The sequence below is a fragment of the Micrasema longulum genome, unplaced genomic scaffold (assembly GCF_059751315.1).
Source record: "Micrasema longulum isolate JH-2025_06_02 unplaced genomic scaffold, ASM5975131v1 h1tg001435l, whole genome shotgun sequence".
Classification (NCBI taxonomy): Eukaryota; Metazoa; Arthropoda; class Insecta; order Trichoptera; family Brachycentridae; genus Micrasema; species Micrasema longulum.
In genome coordinates, this window is record NW_028278621.1 from 137623 (window position 1) to 157148 (window position 19526).

At 33.6% G+C, this 19526-nt stretch overlaps 1 protein-coding gene across 1 annotated transcript in view; it reads left to right on the plus strand.

Moving 5' to 3' along the window:
* The window catches only part of LOC148275383 (tyrosine-protein phosphatase non-receptor type 9-like), a gene marked incomplete at its 5' end in the record, with an annotated part of 128166 nt that extends 117479 nt beyond the window's left edge, over window positions 1–10687 (plus strand). The window contains one exon of the mRNA XM_088235778.1: window positions 6322–10687. Coding sequence (XP_088091904.1) covers window positions 6322–6330 — 9 coding nt within the window. The remainder of the gene's footprint in view (window positions 1–6321) is intronic.
* Between the last annotated feature and the right edge of the window lie 8839 nt (window positions 10688–19526).

Genomic DNA, 19526 nt, shown 5'->3' on the forward strand with positions numbered 1-19526 from the left:
TGTCTGAGGTTTCTAGTTGGGATATTTAATTAGGAATATCCTATCCGAGAACTATTGTTTCAGGAAAGTGAGTCGGGAAACTGGTACATAATAGTCCCCGCAGTGCCGTTGCGAGTATCGAGGAGGCGGACAAGTTTCGCGTAGATTACGCCAGCCGGTATGTTATTATATGTAATATATATAACGCTCCGGCTTAAAATCCAAATAAAAAAAAACAATTAAAAAGTAATAAAAAACAATATATCTATACATATGTAAGTACTCATTATTCACAGGGATCTGTCACAATATATATTCACAGGTCGCAGTGACGTCGGGAGCTTGAATAGCACTAATAGCATAATGTAAAAGAAAATCCAACATCTTGTAGTGCAGACAATTTTCTTGTGAATGACCTGTAACCTTTGCTGTGTTATGTATAATTTCAAACATTAAATTAACAAAATGAACTTAACTTATATGTTATTCTTATGTATATATTATGTAGGTGCATATAATATGTATTGGTATGTTCGTTTTGAATCAACGTTCGCGTATTGCCAAACCTTGTTTATTGTTGACATTATATCGTATTTTCGGCATTTTGTAGTTACCTACCGTACTCGTATTGTATGGGACTCGTAGCACATTATTCATTCAGTGTGTATCAGTTAAATTTTGAAATAAAATGTATTTTTCAGAATACGGTTTTGAAATTTAACATACTTTACAAAATACAATTTATAACATTTGATTTAAATTTTAACAAAACGGTTTCAAACTTTTTACCAAGCTGTTTCTTGTACCATTTTTAATATAATTACAAGTTTAAAACAATTATTATTTTATACTTACGCACCCACACGCGCGCACCTTCTCCCTCATTCATTCCTATACGCACATGTACCCTCTCCCTCATTGATTTACGCATACACACATTCACATACACATGAATACAAACGTCACATACATACAATTACGTAAACTCTTTTCTTATATATTATGTGTCATTAGATTTACAGTGGATTTTTTTAATTGGCTCTAGTATTGTTAATATTTTTCTACTTATTTTGTTTATGTAATAGCTGTAAAAATAATAAATAAAATTATTCTTATGCATCCTTTTCCCTTATTTATTTTTCCATAAGTATAAGACGTTTTTTTATTTTGTATATGTGGGTATGGGGGTCACCTTAAAGCGGTCTCGTCATGTGGCAACGTTACACATTGATTTCCGTATCCTCTCCAATCCGTCGGCGTCGTAATGGAACAATCCAAGGAGATCCCACGCAGATCATTATTACTTGTTATTCATGAGTCCGGTATCCCGATACGGACATCCAGCGATCAGGCCCCTCCCGCATTTTAATTCATGTCGCCATTTTATATATTTTATCTCTTCTAAAGCGCACAAGATAACTATACCGGAAGTGACGTAGATATCTATATACTTCGAGACGGTATTGATGAATAAATCCAAAACAAAACATGTTTGCCTATTCAAATCAACGATTGATAAAACGTAATGAGGAACTTTAGCCCTACCAGAAATAGGTTACAAAAAATGTTTGCTTGCGCGCGCTAAAAATCAGAGCATTAAATTATACTGCAAAGTTTCTTGAAAATGTACGAAAAAAATATTTTTGAATATCTATAACATTTTTAGTCTAAAAATGATTGATTGTGTCTGTCATGTACGGGCCTGTTTCATACGTATCGCGCCAATCCACTCGGTCCGGTAAAATTAGGGTGGGTGGATACTTACTTATTATTTTCTTTTTTGGTGTTATTAATTTAGTTTCTACTCGCGGGTGAAAATTTTGCTAAAAGAAATCGAGCGGAAATTAGTAGGCCTCATGGTGTAAGGTTTCGTGTGTTTACCTGCCTATTGATAAATGAAATAATTAAAAATATAATAACAAATAAATCCATCATCATCATCATAATTCCTTGCCGCTCCCTAGTTTTTCATTCCTCCGTGCATCTCCATCCGCTGCCAACTCCTTTGCGTCCTCCCAAGTCATGTTCTCGTCGTTAAAACAAATATTTAAATTTTGGGGGCCATAAATAACTCACTATTAGAAAATGGGAACCAAGTTGTGGTAGAGCGGGGTGCGAACCTCTGACCTCTGATACGTTAGTCCGCGACACTAGTCGCGGGACCACAACTCGGTTCATTATTACATTTAGATTGCTTAAAACAGCAAAAAATAAATTTTTAGATTTAACGAGGTGAAATTTTACAGTGCCCGAGATCCTAATTAATCAACTAAGGCTCGAAGGGCCGAATTTCTAATATGTAACAGTCGGCACTAGCCGACTGTTTCCTGCTAATTTTCATAAAAACGAACTACTTTGAACGACGTCACTAGTGCATACGAATCAACCAATGATAAAAGAGTTATGGAAGATTTTCAGTTTACTTACCGTTAACGGACCAATCGGCAGAACCGACTGAGAAGAAGCGGAAGAGTACTTCAGACGCCACATGCGATATAATTTCTAATCAAAAATATTATTGATATTTAAAGTATTAACTTTGTGGTAAAACATTTTAATAAATGTTATTAAATATTTGTACATAACCACTTACTGCCTTTTCTACCTCTACCGGTTTTGAGACCTACCCGTCTCTTCGTCAGGACACCAATTAAACCAACATGCAAAACCCACTATACACCTTCACCATAGTTGTTGCATAAAAATAAAATAACAAACACGACATGCATTTTAATAAGCACATGCACTGATTAAATTATGAAAATATTCTGTTTGAGAATTATTTGAAAAACACTAAACTTCCTCATCAACAATAAATTGTCATGATGATTTGATAGGTTTTCCACATTCTATAGACAGCATGCATTCTTATACCAACTTACGTGAAATCAAATAAATTACCGCCACACTGACGTCCTTTTTTTTTCTTCAAAGATTTTCCATGCTTTTACGACAACGACAAACCATCACGCCGTTTCTCCGTATGAGTAGGCAGAGAGGATAGAATGCCATATCACTGTCTTTGCGTACAGACCTCGCTTCCTCTACATTCATACATTTTCACATGCACGCACACCGATTATTCCTACTCTTGACATGTCCATCTTCGAGTATTTGATGGACTTGATTGTGCCATGTCTTTCTTGGTCTTCCTCGTTTTCTGCATCCATCAACATTCGCATCGTAGATCCTTTTTTTATGTTTTTTCCACGCTTTTATTATAGGAATAAATGATGAGTGACACTTAAATCCACAATATTTTATTTCATCAATAAATTACATTGAGGGGATCCTAAAGCCCACCGTCCACTCGGGGGACTCTGTCAGCTGCGCGTAGAAAAAAAAATACCAAAAAGATGTGTGGACAGAGGCCAACACGTCGTCCCCACCCCTAAGGATCCCCTAAATGCCTCTGTTTTTTTATTCAGAATTAAAGTTTATACAAAATTTTCAAACAATTTACACAAGTAAACGTTTGCAAAAATAAACCCTACAGTAACACAGAACACAGTAAAAATATTTTTCTAAAAAATAGCTTAAAAAAACAAAATAAAATTAACTTACTGAAGCTGGTGTAACTTTGAAACCGGTCGGTAAAAACAATTAAGTATACCTTGATAAAGAAGCTTGTGTATCTTTAAAAGCAGTCGTTAGTTTTCTTTTAGTTAATAACAAGTTTGTTTTATATTTATTTTATTGTAATGAATAACCACAAAATGAGTGCTTCAAATGTAAATTTTATTTAATAAAAGGCACGTATTTCATATTTAGAAAGAAACCAGATAAAGGTACGAGTATATACAAATTACAACAAACAGAATGAAAAACACGGTTATTTTCAATGAGAATAATTGCAATAAACTTCCACCGAGAATTTTCACTATCAAACTTGAACGTTTAAGATAAAATTTGCACAGCAGGCTGAGACACAGAATTAAAGATCAGAACACCGTGGCTCGAGTAAAGTCACGTTCGATTATTGTAACCTTACCGGGAATCGAAGCCGGAACCCTCCGCGCGTGATGCGCGAGGCAACCGTCTTAGCCATTACATCACGGGGGCCGCCATATTATCGAAATTCTCATAATTAAACATGTAATAAGTCAATAGATTTTCCATTTATCTCAACCAAAACTTGATGTTTCTGTATGATGGCAGCTTTTCCGCTTTTCTGCTAATTCATAGTGACTGCATAGTTTTGACTTACATCCGAGAGTTTTGTTTAACTATCTAACGATTTATAATATGCTTTTGCAATAGACGAGTAGCTGAACCTTGAGTACGAAGACGAAATAAGAAATTGTTCAACATAATCGCTCTTCAGTAACGAAAAAAAGGAAAAACTTATTTATTTCCGAAATCGTTTGCTTGTGACTTGTAAAGTGCTTCTGTTTAGATGTAATTCATGTAAAGCCATGTAATACGAACATATGATTTTTTTATTTATAAAAACCTTTATTAGCATTAAAAAAAAAAACAAAACATACAGTAAAAAAATGGAACACTTAAGGTTGAACTTGCCAAAAAAGAGTCTGGCTCTTGTGTTTGCCAAGTTTACACAATTTTATAAAAAATACACAAAAAATGCAAAACAAAATAATATTATAATAACTTAAAACTAGTTACAAATAAAAAAATAAAATAAAAAAAACACAAAATTTATAAATTGATATACACAGACACATATTATGCATACATCTTTATTTTCAAAATACGGTTAATGATAATTATATCAGGAAGCTGTTCTTTAATTGATCCTTAAATTTTCCGTAAATTATTTCTTGGTAAATTATTGAAAAGCTTCCATTCTATATAAGTATAAAGATGATTGGCCGTGGTAGTTTTAATTGTCTGTAGAGCGAGTATTATATTATATGCTTTGATTTGTGATTAGTACGTAAGCAAATAATAATTTTGAGATAGACTTTTTTTTAAAGTAAAATGTACAGCGCCCTCGAAGTGATCACTCAGGAAAACCCGCTTAAAAAATTTACAAAAGGAATTTTTATTTACAATAAGACGTTTTGATTATTGATCATATTAGATGTCATTTTATTCGGGTACCGGAATTTGAGGCATTTTTTCCTAGAATTGTCATGTCCCGAATTTCCTTCTACGTGTGTATTGGATATGAGGGGTTAGTTTATTTCGGTAGGTTATACCCAGTAGACCGGTAGGATGGATCTAGAGAAGACAGCCCATCCCAACAGCGTTACTATGTATTGTGTTATAGCGCGCTAGCGTTGACTGCGTGGGAGGCGTTATGTACGGCAAGAAATAAGTCGTGACATAAATGATAGCGAATACTTGTGATGAATGTTAACGACCGTGTATATTACTCGCGTTATTGTGGTTAAGTGATTCGAGTAATATTAAGGGCAACGTAATGATTCGAGCCGAAGGAAATGTCGACTTCCGGGAAATGAAAATACGCCGCCAAAAACATACCTTATTCAAAAGTCCCATCCCATTCGTTGGAAAATTGTTCTTTTATGATTATTTCATTATTATTATTAGATATTAAGAATAAAAAATCATTACAACGAGATAGTCAGGATGGCATTTCAATACGTTAAAAGATACCCAAACTGTTAATGCTACGGCATTAACAGTTTGGGTATCTTTCTTTTAATTATTTATTCAGTTACTTTGTTCGATATGGTCGACAACTAATAGCTAGTTTTCAATTATTTACTAATGTTTTTGTTTTATTTCACCGCTGTTACATCATTGTAATAATTATAAACCGCACGACATTTTACCACTTTTCGTTACTAACCGCAACATTTACGTTATTCAACAATGTTTGATTATGTCCAAATGCTTGCAGACTGGCTGGATTTCCTCCCTAGGGAGTTGTTCATATTTAAATTTATTTCTAATTTATTTAAATTTATTTATGATAGGTCATAAGCCCTGTAAATGCCTAGACTTCCATATCCCCTTCTCAAAAAATTTCCCTCTCTGTTGAAATAAATTTATTTACGTTATTGTCGCAAATGTTAATACTCGCACCATCAACCATACACTAGGCGCTTCGCTTGTCCTTATTCATTGTATAATATGTACAATAATGAGTATAAATATTCTTAAATATAATGTTAAGACTACTGTATAAATATTATATTATATTATGATACATAGAACCAAATAAATAAAATAATAATTAAAAAAGTATATTATGGTTTTGTTAAAAATTTGTTCTGAGCATTATAACCCCCATTCTTTACTTATCCTGTTTCACGTCTGTAAATAACAAAATTAAAAGCTCTTTTCAGATTATTTAATTTTAATTGAAGTATTTCGTGAATATTGTTTTAATGGTTTCCTCTTTTGTTTCAGGTATGTTGATTTTCCTAAGTCAAAGCATTGCCCATCGCCTTTTCAGTAAGTAATTTTGTTTCCAGCACTGTTTTTAGTTGTTCGTTATGAGTTGTTTGGTGTTTGTATCACCCCCATCCCTCCCCTCGCTTCCCTCGCTTCCATCCCCCAGTCATCTCCGCGGCTCACTCTTTCCGATGAGTAAGTGGGAAAAGTTTTATTCTCTTATCTGCTTTGTTTTACTTTCTTTTTCCGTCCTCGGAAAATGCGCCTTCGTACTTGACGAATTGCGAATCGACTCCGAGGTAACCAAAAAAGAGCTATTTCAGTATTTAATTACACACACAATGTCAAAAACCTATTGTAATAATCAATAACTGTAATTGGTTCTATCGTACGTTAGCAAAGAAACTGTTTTCAAAAGAAAATATCTCAATGTATTTACCATTACCCAAATCTTGAAACCTGAGTGAGGTGCGTAGCTTTTCACGGTCACTGTTATCAATATGTATCTTTTTCGAATGATCCCGTGTATGTTGGATACATTCCGACGTTTCGGCTACTGCCCAATACGACTGACTTATGTGCCTGCTGCCGACTGCGACACGGTACTATTACTATTAAATGGATTTAGAATAATTAATTGTTTTTTTCAAAATCAATATAGATATTGTGGAGAAATGTTTTCATACATAAATTTAATAAAGATGTTTGGCCTTGATAGTTGTGACGTCAAGATTCGTGACAGTGTTCTGAACAAATTTTAATGGTCAGGATCAAATGAACATGAATCGTGGCGTATTACGGGCGTGGCCAATGGAATGAACGTTTTTGCAAGAATTAAAAATTACAAATTTAAAAATATTTTTTATGCCACTAATAAGTAACGAAAAAAAAAGTTTTTTTTTACCTGACGGTGTTTCATAGACCTCTATTACTAAAAAAAACGTGATATTTGCTTATTGAATGGGGTTGTGGTCCTGTGGCTAGTGTTGCGGACTCACGGATCAAAGGTTCGAACTCCACATTACCCCAACTTGATTTCCATTTTGTAATTCTTTGCAACTCTTTAAAAATAGTAAATTAAAAGAACGTTAATATTTCTTTTTTTCTATAAAAGAAAATTAACATATTCCAATCTATATTTTTGAAAAGTTTATTTTAAATATATGGGAAAAGGCTTTTGCATGTGTACTTAATTGCGATATTTGGCAGTAGGCACAGCAGGTAAAATCTATATAAATATTAGAAAAATGCGGAAATTAATTTTTGGTCTTGATTTAATACGTAATTCTTGCAGAGCATCGACGGATATGCGAAAAATGCCACATTGACTTTTTTATATTTCTTATTTAAAAAGTGAAATAAAGGCTTTTTTTCAGGTTTGAAAATACATGTATCCCACAAAATATGATAAACTAAGTGTAAATGTTTTAACAGAATGACGTGTAGTGTTTGATACCATACATTAACTAAACAAATAAACAGCATAGCCGTATATGCCAACTGCCTATTGCCTACATATCTACCATTAGTTACGCTGAAGAAAATAATAGACCATTATTGAAAAAAAAAACAGTGTAGCGGTTCCAATATAAATTTTATAAATGAACAGACAACTTTAGTCGCCGTAATGGCGTGTAACGGAGTTGTGATGTTTGCTGTTTGCATAATGTAGCCCTTTGTCTCCTCTTTTCCGCGAAGTTGTCCCGTGCTATGACGTCACCGAGCCACGTGATTTTGCTCACTCTTTTGTTTCCAATTAATTTGCTTTTCGCTGTCGTGTCATTTTCCATTTCAAACATACCTACAAATCATTTGAGCAACCCACGCGGGTTTAGTTTTAAATTTTTAGAACTGTGCTTTTTGAATTAAGGGTCGGTCGGAGGATCTTTGATATTATTAATTAATCATTTCCCAGAAGGATGTGTACGTTTCTACGTTTTATTGGTTTTAAAACCTGAAAATATATTAGCATTACAGCGCTAACAAAGTAACAAAAAAAAAACTACAAAGTGAAAGCCTTGAAATATTTCCAAATTATTAACAATGAGGCTATCCAATGAGTTACCCGAAGACGCAAAATAAATAAAAACCCTCAAAATGTTTAAAATTTATTTAAAAAAATATGTTCTTGATAAATGTTGATATAAAATGTAATTTTACTATAATTTTATCTTGATATGTTATGAACTGGCTTAAAAAAACATTAATTATTTCTTAAATGATGACTTAAACGTGATAAAGGTTTCATCTCTTTTACTTCACAAAAGTCAACAGATGGAAGAGTTTAGGTAATGTGGATGTTCAAATATGGGCAGAATGGTGAATGTTACACAGGGTGTAAAGTGGCCACTTAAACCAGCCAATGACAGGTCATAAGCCCTGTAAATGCCTAGACTTCCATACTCCCTTCTCAAAAACGTTTTCCCTCTCTGTTGAAATAATTTTAAATGATACTATGATAATATCCTTACAAACAGTTTTTCCTCTTTTGAGATCTATTGCATTCGTGCCATTTATTATTTATTTTATAAATGTATTACATTTCTCTTCTCCCAGTGATGCATAGAGCAATGCATTGGCACTGCTCTTAAAGCGCAGGGTATCTGCAACATTTTTGTTGTATAAGGTGATCAGTCTTGCGCGTGCCTATAATGGCAGTCCAGAGCAATCTTTGAAATCAATCTTTCACTTTCACCTCACCAGGAATAGAATCTAGGACCTCAAATATGGTAGGCGAACGCTCCAACTTCCAATTATGCTACGAGGCGGACTTATCTCAACCCAATTATTATTTTCAGATATTCTTTTCAAACACTCGTCCAAGGTTCTGGCTTTATTTTATACATGTCTATGACAGGTAATCTATTAGGTGTTAAAATAAGTTGTGTCCGTTTTTTTTTCAAATTTAAAAATGAGCACCAAGAGTGAAAAATGGGAAAGTTTATACGTCATTCGAAAGGAGTTTTTCTGCTCTACAAGATATTGTGCTTTTACGTTCCACATATTATTTTATTTAATTACAAGCCTTCAACATGGAATGTCAAGCAGACAAAAGCGAGCGTTTTCTATACCTCCTTCTGTTCGCATTCAATCGCGGGAATAAAACTGCAAAGCTGCTCGCGATATTTGCGCAGTGTACGGTTAAGATGCTATGAGTTATTCACCAATTTGTTGTATAATAATGAACGAGAATACATTATTAACTAATTCGTTGTAATTTTTTGTTGTTGTTTCCTCTTGTTGTTTCCTCTTGTTATCTTAATTTGAAAAGAAAACGGACAAAACTTAGGTTAACACCCAATATATTATTGTATATTGGGTGTTAACATAACATAAGTGAAAAATAACGGTTTAAAATGTCCCGTTACTTTTAAACGACTCTCTTAAAATGTCCATAAACTTAAACTTCTATTTCCGAGAAGAAAACATGAAAACCTTTTAGTAGTTTCCTAATTTCCATTTAAAATCAAGAAAGGAGCGAAAGAACAGCGTAAGAACGGCTAAAAATATTTACAGTGCGAATGTCGATGGATGCAGAAATAGGGGAAGACCGAGAAAGACATGGCATTACCAAAACCAACAAAAACTTGAAGATGGACATGTTAAAATTCGGAATGCGCGTGGATGAGAAGATGTATGAATGTAGAGGAAGCGAGATCTGTATGCAAATATAGAGTGATGTGGCGTTCTATCCTCTCTGCCTATCCTTTCGGGGAAACGGCATGATGGTTTGTTTCTCTAATTTCTAATCATAAGCCCTGTAAAGCCACACACACAACTATATTTTTCATCCGCCTGCACACAGATGAAAATACCATGCATTTATTATGTTACGCTATTTCGGCTGAAATTATAAAAATGGCAATAATTTTCAACTAGCTTCTATTGCAAATAATGACAATGTATATGATGTGTGTTTATGTTCTGCCGTGTGTATGTACAGCGCAAGTATTACGCGAACGGCGGAACACGCACACCGCTTCGCCTGGGAAGTTCTAGGAATCTCGTGATTACCTCATCATCTGCATGAACTCGGCATCTAGTCTCTAGTCCCAAGGTCGCGGTCTGCTGCGGATGCTCTGTGCCTAGAATCCCTTTATCACTCGCTAATCCAATATTCTCCTGCACGCACCTTCAATCCCTACTATTTACCGGTAGTTAATATCTTCGCCTTCTAGGAGCAACCGACAAAAATACTCAATTTATGAGATAGATTAGATTAGATTTTCATTTTCGTTTTTACTGTTTTTTTCATTGAAATCAAGACATCCATTTCCCTGTAAATGAGAATTCTTTGTGGCTAGTTTTTCCTTGAATGTAACGACGTTATGTCACCTTAAACTACATTAAAAAGGGGCACACAAAAAAAAAAATAACAAAATTCGTAAGTTTCATGTGGCACATACAATTATTTTTTTTTTAAACCGTTTATCTGATTTTCAATATATTTCATTTTTGTGGCCATTTTAAAGTTATGTCATAAAAAACCGAGCTGAAATCAATCAGTTAGTGGCAGAGTGGGGCAAATGAACGAGAATTCATTGAAAACGTGATTAATAAAATTCTAAAATTGTCTACAAAACTTGATGTGATTATAACATTATTTCTGTATTATTTGACGAAACTTACTTGAATCTTTTTCTGTCAAGTATATCGTTTTTTTATATAAATCTTTATTAATTACGATCATTCCTTGATGCAACATGACTTTTCCATCGAGACTTTGAGTTTTATTTGACTTTTAAAAGTTTTTCTTTCAAGCATAATAAAAAAATGATGACTTCCACTCGACCTTGCGAACATATCACGATCGCCTAGTGACCGAGACCTTGTTTTTCTCGCTAACATTATATGCAGAAGTCTATACGAGTATCTGCAACGCTATTATTTGATAGTCAGTCTTTCCTTCCTCGAATCTTCACGCTCGCGTTTATGTCGACTGCCGACCATTCCACGTGCAATCGCGATACATTGCATTGCATACGGGTGTCGCTAAGAGAAACACGGTAAATCAATATGAATTAATTCCGTTGACGAAAAAAATATGTATGAATAATTCATGTATTTTAATCAAATCTATATGATTTCGAAACTGGTTAATTACAGCCGTACGAATCAAATTATCGTTATGTCCTTAATTATGTACGAGGGTAGGTCTAAAATTTCGCGGAATGGAAGGGTCGCCAGGAGGTTAGATGTAGTACAGCCCCCGCGTCATAAAAAAGACGAACGCGTAAAAATAGTTCAATTTCGTTTTTTTCCCGTTTCTTTCCGACGCATTCCAATTTCATGAGAATAAGGCAACATGTAGTATAAGTATAATTTACTTCTTAATATTGTTAATTTAATCGGTATTCACTTCGTAACACTTCATTATAAATTATTATGAAAATAAAACTTTGTTATTAGTGTTACACAATTTGGAGGAGTGCTCTCCCGAAACTGTAGTAGTGTTCTTGTAAAATAATAAAAATTGTGTAACACTAATATAATAACGAAGTTTTATTTTCATAATAATTTTTAATTTACTTCAATGAAGCAGTAAGTTTGACGTTTAAAGAAAAGTTATGAGAGTTTTTCTATGCGAGAAAAAATGCATTTTAAAAAACGAACTGAAATACTTATTTAATTACTTATGACATCAAAGCAATTATACGCTAAAACAATACTCACTTACAGATTCAAAAATTATTCTTACTCAAATAATAGACAGATCCCCTACAATACATCATATACAAATAATATAATCACTAGATCCTCAATACAATGACAACTTAAACACATTAAAACTTATACCACTTTCGGACAAAGAAATTTTGAGTATTATTTCATTAAAATCTATAACCTACTTACACTATATATTTAAAAAATTAGTAACGAGAAAATATTCAAAAGGCTATAAGAAAATGGATAGTGGAGCTGGGTAGAAGTAAAATGGATTGTCTCATTCGCCCAAACCAATATTAAATCAACTGCTCCACAAATATATACCTTATGTTACGTGTTTGTTATTTCATTGTTCGTTTTGTAATATAAGTAATATAGATGTGAATAAATTAATTATAAACATAAAAACGAAGTGTTTAAAACTTTCTGAACATTTTGTTAATTATCCCTGATTATTAACTGTTCTTTGTTTATTCTCAAATGTAAAAATATACATTTTTATATTAAGAAAAAACAAAAGTATATTTTTAAGTGTCCTCGGCACGTGAGGTCACATTATTTTTATTATTAATCATAGTTAATAGTGGAAAAAATATGAATAAATAAAAATAAAATAAATAAATGTTTAACGGTTTTATAGTAAAATATCTCGTCATGAATTTGCAGTTTATAAAAAAAATATTTTAAAATGTATTCATACCATTTTTTTCTATGAAGGTTTGGTCTCCTGGACTGATTTCGAAGATTTTTCCCACTGTGACCCATATATTTCCAATTAGGTTTAAATTTTATTTGTAAAGAAAGGGAATTAAGTCCCGACGATTCTTTGAGCTGCGATACCCGAGGAAGAAAACACCAAAATAGTCGGAAAATTTTTAATACATAAAAAATAGCTCAAAACCTAGGTAAAAGCATCAAAACGCATTTTGAAAGTTGCATACTTGCAGAATTTATACTTTACCCTAATAAAACTCTCATAAATTGGTTGTTCAACGTCAAACTTAGTTTTTCGTTGAAGTAAAGCATACTTATGTGTCGCCTTATTCCCAAAAAATTAAAAATTAAATTGGAAATTTTTTCATAAATATCAAAATTGTGTATACGAACGTAAATGAGTCATCAGTATCCTTGTTACATCTGCATAAGTCAATCCGGAAGAGATACCGAGTATGGATAAAATTGGGTTTCGAACTGCAATCGAATTTCTCACTAAACAGAAAAAAACATTGCGTAACATTTGGAAGAGTATACGGGGGACTCTTTTCCTGGGAAAACCATGATTAATAAATGGCATAGTCTTTTCCAAGGAGGCAGAGAGTCAATTAAAAACGACCGCCGCCTTGGAGAGCCCGTTGAGGCCACTTCATTAAACTTTATTAAAAGAGTTAAATATATATATATCGGAAGATTATGAATAAAAAGCAGGTAGCAGAAAGTTCACTTGCCAATCAAATTTGATTAAATCAGTAATTATTTGCATCACTAGCATGTACCCAGTACCGCGTGGACCAATCCAGAGTTGCACAAATCGCTCTTTATGTTAGAATAACTAATCTGCTCGCAAATCTCTAGACAATTATTAATTGTGTATATTGTAAATGTCACTGTGAGCGTGAATGAATCTTTATCATTATTTGAATTATCCACATATTGCAAACAATGTCGTAAGCTGACAACTCGGTTGATTGATTAAGATTATCTCAAAACATTTCCGGTTTTAATCGAATTACTTTGTATTTTAACGAAAAAGCCGGTTTTTAATTTGATTTGTATCGTTGTCAGTTTTGACGAAATCGTAATGCAGGTTTATTTTATAACCATATTAAGAACGCACAGTTTATTACACTTACGCTTTTATTTCTGGTTCTTATTGTGTAGGTTTTTCTTCCTAAAAGTACATGGTCGATGTAAATATTGTAAATATACAAATTAAAGCTTCTCAAGATTTTTACACAACGTATTATTATGTAGATATCTAATTATATTCCGTTTTCACCTGATTGATTTGTAGGTATAGTAAATATCTTATAAATTTTATTTATGGCAACCCAACCGTGTTATATAATAATACTCGTATATATATTGTGTAAGTACTATGTAATTAACGTCGTATAAATTTATTAAACTCAGTAAGTACCTACGTATTATGTCTCGGGTTGTCAAAACAAACCTACATAATTAAATTTGTTAATTAGACTTTAGGCAACCAAAGATTATATTAATTTATTACTCTCGAAATAAAATGTCGGTTTTCTTTATTGTCCTATTTTTACTAAAATTTTCACCTCGGATTGTAGAGTTTACAATTCTAATTTATAATATCGAACTATTGATTTTTCTTCTATTCCTATCCTCGCGGAGTCTTTTTTAAAATAAAACAAAAAAATGGTCAGATGCCTTTAATTTATATGAATTCTGATCTTTACAAAATGGTTTCCATGAATGTTGCGAATTGACCCAGTTTTGCCCCGTGTTCTAATGGAGGCAAACAATCTGGCAATCGTTATAATCGGGCGAGTATGAGATGAGGTAGTTCCCGAACGCTTCTAACTCCAAACCAGTTTTGCATCCTCCACTCCTTGTAGTTTTTGCTTCGGAGACAAAGAGGCGAGTGGTGCTGATTTACCGCCAAATTTGTGTCTCTTGTCCCTTTGTTTAATAAGGTTAGGGCCCTGATTACAATGGGAAGTTAACAGAGTTATCTTCGACTATCTATAAAGTAAAATCAAAATTTTTGTACGAAAATGTGTATATTAATATTAGAATTTTAAAGTATTTTCTTCGGTAACCCGTAATTGAACATGTTTAGAAAAAAAATATATTATGCGTATTCTATTTTTCGTAAAGAAAACTTAATTTTACTTAAAATTTGAGATAACTGTTAACTTTTCATTGTAATACGGGTCTAGGAATACCTGCTGTTAAACACACAAAGTGTAAATATAATTTACATATCTAAATGCAGAATCTGAAAAAAAAAATAATTTCTGTTTATTCTCGGAGTAATAAATTTGACCACCATTTATTATTGTTTTATTATTATGTATATCATATTTCTATTGTAGAAATATACTAATTTCTGAGATGCGCACCATAAGGTTAAAGCGCGAACTGAACCGTGATTTTTTTATATATTTTTTTTCTTTTATAAATTTATTGCAAAAATATGAGTATACATATTTTTAACATGGAATCTATATAAAACTAATTAATGTAAAATGAAAACAGAGTGTTTTCTGTTTATGATAGTCTCCATCTAACATGGCTCAGCCTGTTCTAAGATGGAGATTATGAACGCTATCTTCATCGATACATATCGAGACGGTATAAACTAACATCGATATTTATGTACGGACATTGGTTTGTTTGTATGAAAATTCAAAGTAACAGTAACTTCGTCAGTAACCAGTAATTGAACATTTTTAGAAAAAAAATTGAAACATTCTATTTTTCACAAAGAAACCGTAATTAACATTTTTTTCAAACAAATATACACCCTTTCATACATACTTATCGATATTAGTTTATACCGTCTCTGTATATACCGATGAAGATAGCTGTTCATAATCGCGGCTCCGGTCAAAATAAAACAGATCTTTGTATCGATAAGTTTGGAACAAAATCACACCTACACGCATATTAATTTATCGTTTTATTTTATCATCTACATAAAAAAATAAAACAATTCTCTCTTAAATTTCCGCGTAGTAACTAAAGACGTACATATTTTATATAGCTTGTAGGTCGTTTAGTCAAGTGAACTTTTTAAAAATAAAACCCGGCATTTTTCCTGCTTTAAAGGAAGCCAGCAACAAGTCAGTAGTCAGTAGCTGCCGCCAACGCCAGCGATATTACAACCTTAGATGGGTGTCAAGTGTCAAGTTGTCTCGAGTTAGCAGCCTCCAGGCGGCAGTAATGGAATCATTTGCATTCGCATTGTAAATTTATAATGTACTAATTTAACATGCACATCATAATGATGTTATTATTTACAACTTGTTGAATGTAATGAAATGCGAATAAATTTCAGTGTCTTCAGATTGGCAAAGCAAAAAACTATAATGTCCTTTAAAATTTACAATTTAGCAAATACTACTTTTAGCCTAAGGCTGGGCAGTATTATAGGAGACCACCACAGTCGGCACGTCTCTTACACTTCCAAGTTGCGGGGGGGCTCAGGTAGATAGTTGCCATCAAATGGATAAGTTGAAGAAACATTACTGTCCAAACATGGAAAGAATGGTGAATGCTACACAGACAGTGTAATGCGGCTACTGAAACCAGCCAAGGACGCGTCATAAGCGCTGAAAATGCCTAGACATCCATATCGCCTATGATAATAAAAATTAAAAAATTAAAAAAATAGCAATACCGCGTAACTATTAATGGATTTTTTTGGCAGGGGATCCTAAAAAGCGTTATGTTCGTACATTAATTACAATTTAAATCAACCAAAAGTAACGCTGGAGTACCAGAAAATCTATCATTATTTAGTGTAAAAAAAGAAATAATTTAAAACTAACGGCTCTTATATGGAATTTATTTCAGCAAAAAAAAATTGTAAAAAAAAATATTTTTATGCATATTGCGGTATCACCGACTATATTCCCTTTCCAAAAACGTTCTCCGTCTGTGTTGAAATATCGTGACCATAAAACAGCAAGGTATCATTTGGCTTTTTCATGGAACTGAGATATTGAGGTTTGAATTTTGGATTCGTGATTATTCCGTTATTTCTTAGATATTCGACATTTTTAAAGTATTCAATTCACCTTTTAATTTTATTGTTTGTATGTTTTAAAAGATTTTAAAATAAAAGATGCAGCGAATTTAGTGAACACGATGTTAAAATAATTTGCATCCATAGCTGCCCCCAAAAAAGCAAATAAAACGTTCTTGTTTTTTAGAATAAATATTTATGGATTTAAATAGAACTTTGTTGCCTAGCTGTTTCCTAAAGTACAAGGAATTTCGACACATTTTAAATGCAGTTTTTTTTTAAATGTCGGATGATACCTTGTTGTTCTATGGTCAGGATACGTCAAATAATAATTATCATCGATCCTTTTTTCACACCCAGTGGTGCATAGGACCACTGCATCTTTAAACCAAATGCAGCGTAATTATAATATGTTACTTGAAGGTGGGTGATCAGTCCTTAGTCTTCTGGAGCCAGTTCAGGAATAGTAAAATATCGCAGTTAAAACAAACCTTAAAATCAATCATTCACGTCCACTCTCCCAGGGCCTCAAGAACGGTAGACGAACACGCCAACTACTATACGAGGCGGACTTATCCTATAGTCCTATTTACATCCATTATAAAAACTTATCTCGACTTGATTTCCTTTTTCGGGATTTTTACCTGAGAAAAGCGATCCAGTCATAAGCTTTTGTCCAGCATTCTGGTTTTATTTCACACGCAGAACTGTGTTCTCGATCCGCCCTGACACAGATATAAATCATAAAATGATCTTTGTTTTTCACCACTTATTTTATTTTTTCTACCGACCAGTTTCAAAGCTATACAAGCTTTATCAAGGTATACTTAACAAATGAATTCTATCCAATTAATTTCTTTACATATATTTATATATATATACATATATATATATACAAATATTACATATAGAGCTAATAAATCAAGTCTTTTTGTGCAAAGTTCTTTTTATTTATTTTATTATAATAAATAATTAAAAAGTTAGTGCTTCAAATATACATTTAACATAAAACGATCGTCAACTTTTTCAGGAAGAAAAATGAAAAATTTAGATTAAAAACCCAGGAAGACCAAAAATAGGCAGTCTACCTTTTTTGTTGGGAAATCTTGCGCTATGGGAATGAATCCTTTTGAAATTCGGCAAATCTGCCGGAGTACGATTCACTATAAAATTCGGCAAATAATTAAATACCATAACGAAACCAGGCGCGGAGTTTGGGCGTCCGCTGGCGCCGAGAAGCAATAAGGCTCGAACCTTGACCTTATATCTTATTACGTGATTTGAACCATCAGTAGCGTGGGTTCATTTACGCTCACACTCTCACAGTAAGTAGTAGGCACACCGATAGGTTGCCGTGCTGCACAAGTAAAGGAACCTTACTGAAATCATCACGGTCTAATTTTGCACGTAAAACTTTTTTTGTTTGAAGTACAACCAGATCCCGGACGAGTATTTTTGATTCAACAGCTGCTTTCAGGTAGAAAGCCTTAATAAGGACATCTTAAGTTCATGCTTCTACCAGCTGAGACAAATTAAATGCATACGCAAAAATTTGCCGGTTGATGCCACCCGTCAATTAATCAATGCGTTTGTAGTGTCTAGAGTCGATTATTGTAATGGTATCTATGCAGGTCTACCAATGAACAAAATGACTCGCCTCCGGTCTGTATTAAATGCTGCAGCGAGACTTATTTTCGGAGTCTCTAAGTTCAGTCATATCACTCCACTACTTCGGGAATTATCTACACTGGCTACGTTTTCCACAGAGGGTGGAATACAAACTCTGTTGGCTTATTTATAAATCACTGCACAACTCTGTTCCGGAGTATCTAAGCAAACTATGCATTCCAGATGAACTAGCTGACAGGCGTCTTACGCTTAGGTCAGCTACGTCTACGGCGAGAGAAAAAGTTATTTTACCTCAACGCAAACAGCGCACTAAATTCGGTGAACGCGCATTTGCGGTCGCATGCCCTATGGCATGGAATGCTCTCCCAGTGGAGGTGCGAGGCTATGAGAGTGAAGTGTTGTTTCGGAAAAAGCTTAAAACCCGCTTGTTCTCTAAATCATTTGAATAAATCCGTAGAATGTTATAAACAAAATAAATTGTTTTTGTTAATTTATAAATTTAAAAGCCTTTAACACGTCTGGTTATATTTCAAAGATATTTATTGATTGGCATAACACCTATTCTCATAAAACCTCCTCTACGGATGCGAATCGTGGCACTTCAAAACAATAAAATACACAGTTTTGAGAATAGATGTCTCGGAAGAATCTTAGGTATAAGAGGATAATGCTAGCCTTTTGGTTGTTATGTTTTGTAGAGAACTTTCTTTTAAAATGCCTAACGTAGTTTAAAATAAGCGATGTCATTTGCTCGAAGTGCGGTGGTTTGACTTTGTAAGGAATCAATAAGAGAACGGACGTAGCAAATTCCAGTGACAATTGTCATCAAACAGATGCGATTCGGCTGGCTGAGCCATATACTGCGGGTGCCTTCTGAGGGCCTTAACCCCGCTCGCCTAATTTACAAGGCATCAGGTTCTCGACGTCCTGAATGTCCGCTGCTCACTGTTTGTCAGCAGTTTATGTCAGAGCTACGGAACGCGAACCTGACTTGGAAGGATGCACAAGAGCTGGCAGCTGGCAGCTGGCAGCTGACAGAGATGCCTAGAGGCTCTTTGCGGACACCATATTCTCCAAATAGGAAGCGTACATGGAATGATGGACTGGCACCTGAAGTGTAAGACTGATCATCTTATCTTTTTTTAACAGATGATTGAAATAAGCTGCATTCGGTTTATTAAAGCAGCGCCCTATGCACTACAGT